This window comes from Heloderma suspectum, chromosome 6, assembly GCF_057233095.1.
Source record: "Heloderma suspectum isolate Gila_16-S chromosome 6, 16-S_ref, whole genome shotgun sequence".
In the NCBI taxonomy this organism is placed as follows: domain Eukaryota; kingdom Metazoa; phylum Chordata; class Lepidosauria; order Squamata; family Helodermatidae; genus Heloderma; species Heloderma suspectum.
In genome coordinates, this window is record NC_139463.1 from 121,946,177 (window position 1) to 121,953,569 (window position 7,393).

Consider the following 7,393-nt stretch of genomic DNA (forward strand, 5'->3'; position numbering starts at 1 on the left):
CCGGAAAGCGCTGTATCAACTCCATCTGATACGGCGGCTGCGCCCCTTCCTTCCCGACCATCTGCTCCCATCGGTAGTACATGCCCTGGTCTCCTCTCGTTTGGACTACTGTAATGCGCTCTACGTGGGGTTACCCTTGAAGACGGTTCGGAAACTGCAGCTGGTACAGAACGCGGCGGCTCGCCTGATTAAAGGCAGCCACCGGCGAGACCACATCACTCCAGTGCTGAAGGAGTTGCACTGGTTACCAGTTGTTTTCCGGGCCAAATTCAAGGTGTTGGTTTTGACCTTTAAAACCCTATATGGTTCCGGCCCAACCTATCTTAAGGAGCGCCTCCAGCAACACCAGACAGGCCGCTTAACAAGATCAGCCTCGGATGGCCTTCTCTCTGTCCCATCAGCCAGGACAGCTAGACTGGTGGGGACGAGGGTGAGGGCCTTCTCTGTGGTGGCCCCCACTCTGTGGAACTCCCTCCCTAGGGAACTCCGTCATGCTCTTTAATGAGCTTCCGTCATGCATTAAAAACGTGGTTGTTCAGGCAGGCATTTGGGGTGGGCTAGGGTATTTAAAAAAAAAATATGGTAAAATTTTATTGTTTTAAATTGTTTTATGGTGGGTTGTACATCGCCCAGAGTGGCTGGGTGACCAGTCAGATGGGCGATTAATAAATTTAATAAATAAATAAATAAATAAGGTAGAGAAGATCTCCACACAGACCATGTATTTCCCCTTGGTGCTCAGGTAGATGGGAACAAAAGACAACCACACGCTGCAAAGTATCAACATACTGAAAGTGATAAACTTGGCTTCATTAAAGGTGTCTGGCAAATCCCTCGCTAAAAAGGCCACGCTGAGGGTAATGATGGACAGAATTCCCATGTAGCCTAAGATGAGATAAAACATAACGATAGAGCCAGAATTACATTGTGCAATGATTTCCTCCATCCGGGAGTGCATGTCGAAATCTGGGAAAGGGGGAGAGGTTCCGAGCCACAGAGCACAAAAGCCAGCTTGAATGAGGGAGCCAGAAAGGACAATGGAGGTGGCCAGTCTCTTCCTCACCCAGCCCCTCATCTTGGACCGTGGTCTGGTGGCCATGAAAGCTACAACCACAGTGATGGTTTTGGCCAAGACACAATAAATAGACATTGAGAAAACAAAAGAAAACATGGGTTGTTGAAGAAGGCAGGTCATCTTTCTTGGTTGTCCAAGAAACAGGAAAGATGAGAGGAAGCAGAGCAGGAGGGAGATGAGGAGAGCGTAGGTGAGGTCTCTGTTGTTGGCTTTGACAATTGGTGTATCTTTGTGCGTGATAAAGGCTCCAGGCACCGAAACAGTGATCAGGGAGAAAGAAAGAGCAAGTGAAGCTAAACCCTTCCCTAAAGGTTCTTCATAACTCAGAAACGTTATAGTCTTTGGGATGCATCTGTCCTGGTCCTTGCTTGGATACTGATCCTCGTGGCATTTCAAACAGTCATCCATGTCTAAGAAAGAAAAAAAGAAGGAAAGAAAGAAAGAAAGAAAGAGGAGATGGGCCATCACAAATGCAAGGCAAATGTTTACTGGGGTTGTGTTTTGCCATTCCAACTCCACAGCGTTAATTCCCAGAAATTATAATCATGACTTTCATAATGGCTGAAATCACTACCTCTGAACAGTTGTATGGTGCTTTTGGGAATGGTACGTAATCACACTAGGGATGGTGGAGAATTCCGCCACAGATTTCAGTGAGGACGTAGGCCACTGCATACTGGCATTTGGCCTCACTTAAGTAAGTGTTTACGTAGCCTATCACGGCAAACCAAGCAAAACAAAAACAAAAACGGCGTACTCAAATGGCAGCCGCCGTAGCGGCCGCCATTTGCATACATTGTTTTTTTTTTTTCCCCCAGCCATGATACGCTACATAAATACTTATGTAGCCTATCACGGCTGCCTGGCTGAATGCAAATGGCGGCTACTACGGCGGCCGCCATTTTAATTCCCTATTCTTAGCCGTTTTAGCCTACATAAATATTTATGTAGGCTATTACGGCGAAAAAAATGGAACGCAAATAGCGCCCACTATGCGTTCCCCTTGTTTTTCGCTGTATTAGCCTACGTAAATATTTATGTAGGCTAAAATGGCTAAAAATAGGGAACGCAAATGGTGGCCACCGTAGCCACCACCATTTGCGTACCCTGTTGTGTTTTTTTTTTTTTTGGCTTGCCATGATAGGCTATGTAAATACTTACGTAGCCTACCACAGCCTCTGCAGGGATGCAAAAGGCGTCCCTGCATTAGCCGTGATAGGCTATGTAAGTATTTCTGTAGCCTATCACGGCTATGATGAAGAAGCGAATGGTGGCTGCAGGGCGGCCGCCATTCGCCAGTCAGCACAGATGGCAGCAGGTAAGTGCTCTGTTTTGCACGCCTTTTGTGGGTGGGGGGGTGGGGGCTTCGTTCCACCATGGATTTTGGGGGGCCAAATGAACTGGCATTCGGCCCCCCGAAATCCGTGGTGGAACAGCCTGCCATGCACCACCCGACACCTGCGGATTCCACACGGGATTAGTCTTACCTGGGGCAGATGTTCCAGACAGCAGCGGCTCCAGAGGTGGTTCCGGCGGCGGCTCCAGCGGTGGGTCCGGCAGTGGAGGCTGGTCTTTCGACCGGCTGCCACAGCCGCCATTTGCATCCTGGTCTTTGCCATGATAGGCTACAGAAGTATTTATGTAGCCTATCACGGCAAGCCAATACTACTACTAATAAAAAAAGTTTAAAAAAAGGCATATGCAAATGGCAGCGGCTGCAGCGGCTGCCATTTGCGTTACCTATTTTTCACCGTTTTAGTCGACGTAAATATTTATGTAGGCTATTACGGCGAAAAAAAAGGGGAATGCTACTTGTGTTCCTTTTTTTTCTGCCATAATAGCCTACGTAAATAATTACAAAGACTAAAACAGCGAAAAATAGGGAACGCAAATGGCGGCCGCTGCAGCCGCTGCAGCCGCTGCAGCCGCTGCCATTTGCATATGCCTTTTTTTAAACTATTGTCTTGCCATGATAGGCTATATAAATACTTATGTAGCCTATCAAGGCAGCCTGGCTAGACACAAATGGCGGCCGCTACGGCGGCCGACATTTGCGTCCACACCAGTCTGCGGCCGGAACTCCAGCTGCAGACGGCCCTGTCCAGCTGCTCTGCTGAGCCGCCATGGAGCGGAGCCGTCCAGGCAGAATTCCAGGGGGAGGGATGGAGCGCCTCCACCCCCACCACAAACACAATCCGCGAAAAGGTAAGTGACTTTTTTACATCCCTAGTCAGCTTAGGAACGGAGACTGTTGGACAGTGGGGTGGGCGGTACACCAACAGAATCACTATCCTTTCTCAGGTGCTCAACACCAGGTACAGACTCTCAAAACTGGCTGACTGTTGGATGGATTATCTAACAAGGGGGGTAGAATCCCTATACACCAAGGCCACCCCTTCCCCACCACTCCAGGCGAGCTGGCTGCTGCACAGGAAAGCCTGCAGAACACATTTGGGAGAGACTGTCTCCTCCCCATTCATCCAACCTGGTTAACGTAACCCAGGCCAGGCCGGCATGTTCTTCAGCTATAAGCTCAGGAACTAAATAGAACTTTCAAATTATTTTAACATGTTAAGAGGAATTCAGATTTCTGGGTCATTAATATTACATTTCTCAGGTTTTTGAATATGATATGTAGCTCTGTCTACATTTGACAACTTAATCAGCCAGAACAGGGTCCTTTTTGGCAGATCCTTTCTTTTTGTGGTCTCTCAGATCGTTTTGATCTCTCAGATCGTCCATATTTCTGCTAGGGTGCTCACCAAGAAGACACTGCAACGCCCACCTGGTTGAAGCTCCTGTGCCACATAATCGTGTCATTGTTAATGATGAATATTTTTCCTCCATGTGCATTGGGATTCACCTTGAGGAAGGACTTGTTTGGAAATGTAACCAAATTCATTATGTCAAATCCACCTCCCATTTCCCTGTTTTCATTCAAAGACACTGTGTCTCCAGCAGAGTTGTTAAATGAAATGTCTTGAAGGAAACGGTGAAGCTAGTTGAAAGAGAAAAAACAAAAGAAAGAGGATGAAAATATATTGAAATCATCGTGATAAAACTGAATCCAAACAAATGTCTTTGTTAATTGGGACATGGATCCAGGCTTAGTTGCATGTAAGGTCGACTGAGAACAAAAGTAGGAGATAGGCATGACTAAATGAAGCCCCATAGATTTCAGTAGGTATATTCTAAGAATGATTATGACCAGATCGCACCATGTATATGATGCAGTTTCATTTAACAAATTACAGGTCTGAAAATAGAATGGATTTTCAGTGACAGAGTGATGAAATCATAATGCTTTCCATTGTGTTGTTCGAAGGACAGGGTAATGTGAATCCATAAATCTTTGTGAATGAATAATTCATGTCTCACCATTCACCATTTTTTTTGTGGAAGGGACAATTTGATCCTGTCTAAATTTGGGGCAATCTACTCATTCAAGTACGGGCATTTCATTGTGGTGATGTTACCTGCCAAGGCTGAAGATCTTGAAGTTCACCTGTTTGGCCACCCACCATTTTTCTGTACTTGGATCTAGATAAGTCGAAGGCGTGTAAAGCATGTGCCACAGCATAGACAGCATTATAAACACTGTAGCTGTGGCCAGTCATGGGCATTTCAAAGAACGGCCCACGAAGGCTCTCCAGTCTCTCCTCCCCAGTACATGTTCCAGAGACTTGGTATCGCACGGTGGGATCTGGAACTGAACAGTCAAATGCTTGCTCCCAGAACTCCTTGAGGAAATCATCTGCTTCTGTCCCGTCAGGTGTTAGGCTCTGAAGGAATTTCTGGAACCCTAGAAGTTCATTGGTGTGAATCATGAAGGAAATGGCACCTTGGAACATTTCTAAATCTGTATCCCGTCCCATGCTTGTTAAGACAAAATCAATCTGTGCTGTTGTAATCCACACCTTTCCAACAAATGTCATTTCCTCCTATCCTGGAGAACCTAGACCCATTAAATACTTCAACCACATGAGGGAGAAGTTTCACCAGGGATGACTATTCTGGATTTCTTCTGTTTGAACAAGAGATTAATATTGTGGGCTATATGATTCATTTCATTGTCAGGACGAAGGTTTTGTTGGTTTGGGATTCGTACTGTGAATGCTGAACAGATTCCAGACTGAGAAAGCCATGGCTCCATGGCCTTCAAGAACTGTTCTCCGCTATCATCATCCACCACAAAAAGCCCAACCCACGTCCATCCAAAGTGCTTGGACAACCTGAGAATCCCCATATGCTGATGAGCTTCATTTGGGATCATGCGGTAAAAGGAGGGCAACTTCATCAACTCACTCTCTGCTGGGCCAAAGGAGCCATACGTGAGCTGAAAGAAAACAAAACAGAGGAACAAGTGCAAAAGAAATTTCTGCAAAATATAAAGTTTAATAAATGCAGCCTATATAGGTTATTAAATATACATACTGAGAAATAAATTACGATAGAATCACATATCTACCCATGGCAACAGGTACCAGCATCAAACATCACAGGTACCAATTGCATGTGCAATTTCTTTCAAGGTCCTAACACTTGATCACCAGGTTTTCCTACTTCCTGGATACTGCCATTGCTGTCATTGCCAGATGTTGATTTGCTTGCCACACTTCGATGTATCCCATTTTTGTTATAATTAACAGCTGTTTTTCAGTTGTTATGCAGTTGAACATGGGTAACTTCACGTGTGGTCGTAGCACATACAGTGGTTAGCAGTAACCACCATGCACCATGTCTGGCCTAACTAGGGATGTCATAGAATTTCTCCATGAATCTTGGGGAGGCCAAATGCCAGCGCATTCTGCCCCCCGAAATTGGTGGAGAAACGGTCTGCCACCCCCCCGCCACCCCCCCCGGGACGGGACTTACCTTGTTCGAATGTCCCTGGCGGCAGCAGCTCCGGCGGCGGTGCGGAGTCGGTTCGTCTGCAGCAGGTGCGGCGGCAGGTCTTCCTTATTTTGGCACGTGTAGTCTACGTAAACATTTACGTAGACTATGGTGAAAATAAGGGGAATGCAAATAGCGCCCATGGGTGCCTCCATTTGCGTACGCACTTTTTTTTTTTAAGTCAGCCGTGATAGGCTACATAAACTTTTATGTAGCCTATCACGGCTGACTGCAGGGATGCAAGCGGCAAGCGGCCGCCATTTGTGTCCCGGCAGGAAAGGAGGTTTCACGGCCGGAGGGATGGGGCACCTCTCCCCCAGGCAGAATTTCAGCTGGAGGTACAGGGCACCTCCCCCCCGGCCAGAATGTCATGGGGGGAGGGATGGGACACCTTCCCTCAGGCCAGAATTTCAGGGGGAGGGACGGAGCGCCTCCCCCCCACCGTGAAGCAAGCTTCGGGATCAGGTAAGGGACTTTCTTCCATCCCTAGGCCTAACTTCCCTCCCCCTGTCTGCATCTGAAGAGGGCCATTATGTGATATAATGGCATGGATATTTGCTGGAGTAGGTCCTGGTTTCAATTTACACTTTGGGCAAGGGTTAAGGATTACTTTGCGTGAAATGTGGGAACATGATCATGCAATTTCTGAGAAGGAATCTGGTAGAACTGCCTCTCCCTGCTTCTTCTTCCACATTCAAGCTTTATCCACTCCTTCTTTGGAATTCTTCCTTAATCATCTGAAAAAAAGTCATCCTCTTTCTAAAATCTCCCCTTTTCACCACTAAAAAAAATTACCATGGAGGCAATTGAAGGGGTACATTATGTAGAAGTGTAAGTGGAAGGCAAAAGGAAGAGGGGCCGACCAAGGGCAAGATGGATGGATGATATTCTGGAGGTGACGGACGCGACCTTGGGGGAGCTGGGGGTGGCAATGGCTGACAGGAAGCTCTGGTGTGGGCTGGTCCATGAAGTCACGAAAAGTCGGAAGCGACTGAACAAATAAACAACAACAATATTATGTACAAGATCAGTTAAAGTTCCAGAATCCACATGTATTGGGCCTACCTGTGGAATCTTGTAGAGACTTGCCATGCGGAATGATGTTTCAGGGGAAAGGGCTCCAATGACGGCTATTATCATGACGGCTCCATTCTGTGGTGATTCTGCGGTGCCGGCCCCCAGCTCCGCACCGTTGCCAATACGGTCAGTATCCATTGCCGTGCCATATCGCTGTGCTAAGTCGGGACGCAAATGGCTTCCACTACAGCACTTGCAGCCCTGTTTTCACACGAGAAGTTATGTAAATTTTATTTATATGGACATTTCCATAGCCTTTCGCATGAAAACGGGGACACAAATGGCGTAGTGGACCCCATTTGCACAGACATACAGCACGGCAATGGCGGCCAGCCGTATCGCCAGCAT

At 47.0% G+C, this 7,393-nt stretch overlaps 1 protein-coding gene across 1 annotated transcript; it reads right to left on the reverse strand.

The window, feature by feature from the left end:
* Positions 1-3,760: 3,760 nt before the first annotated feature.
* On the reverse strand, positions 3,761-7,183 carry LOC146342946 (extracellular calcium-sensing receptor-like). The gene is made up of 4 exons (XM_084808092.1): positions 7,034-7,183; positions 5,308-5,332; positions 4,552-4,877; positions 3,761-4,073 (listed from the first exon to the last, which is right to left on the reverse strand). Exons 1-4 carry the CDS (start codon positions 7,181-7,183, stop codon positions 3,834-3,836), a joined length of 741 nt encoding a protein of 246 aa, XP_084664218.1. The 3' UTR covers positions 3,761-3,833.
* Between the last annotated feature and the right edge of the window lie 210 nt (positions 7,184-7,393).

Coding starts and splice junctions, on each gene's coding strand:
- LOC146342946 (XM_084808092.1), bottom strand. CDS start 7,183: ATGGATACTGACCGTATTGGCAACGGTGCGGAGCTGGGGGCCGGCACC. Junction 4,878..5,307: donor CAGCATATGGGGATTCTCAG/GTTGTCCAAGCA, acceptor ATGAACTTCTAG/GGTTCCAGAAATTCCTTCAG. Junction 4,074..4,551: donor AAGATCTTCAGCCTTGGCAG/GTAACATCACCA, acceptor TCTTTCAACTAG/CTTCACCGTTTCCTTCAAGA.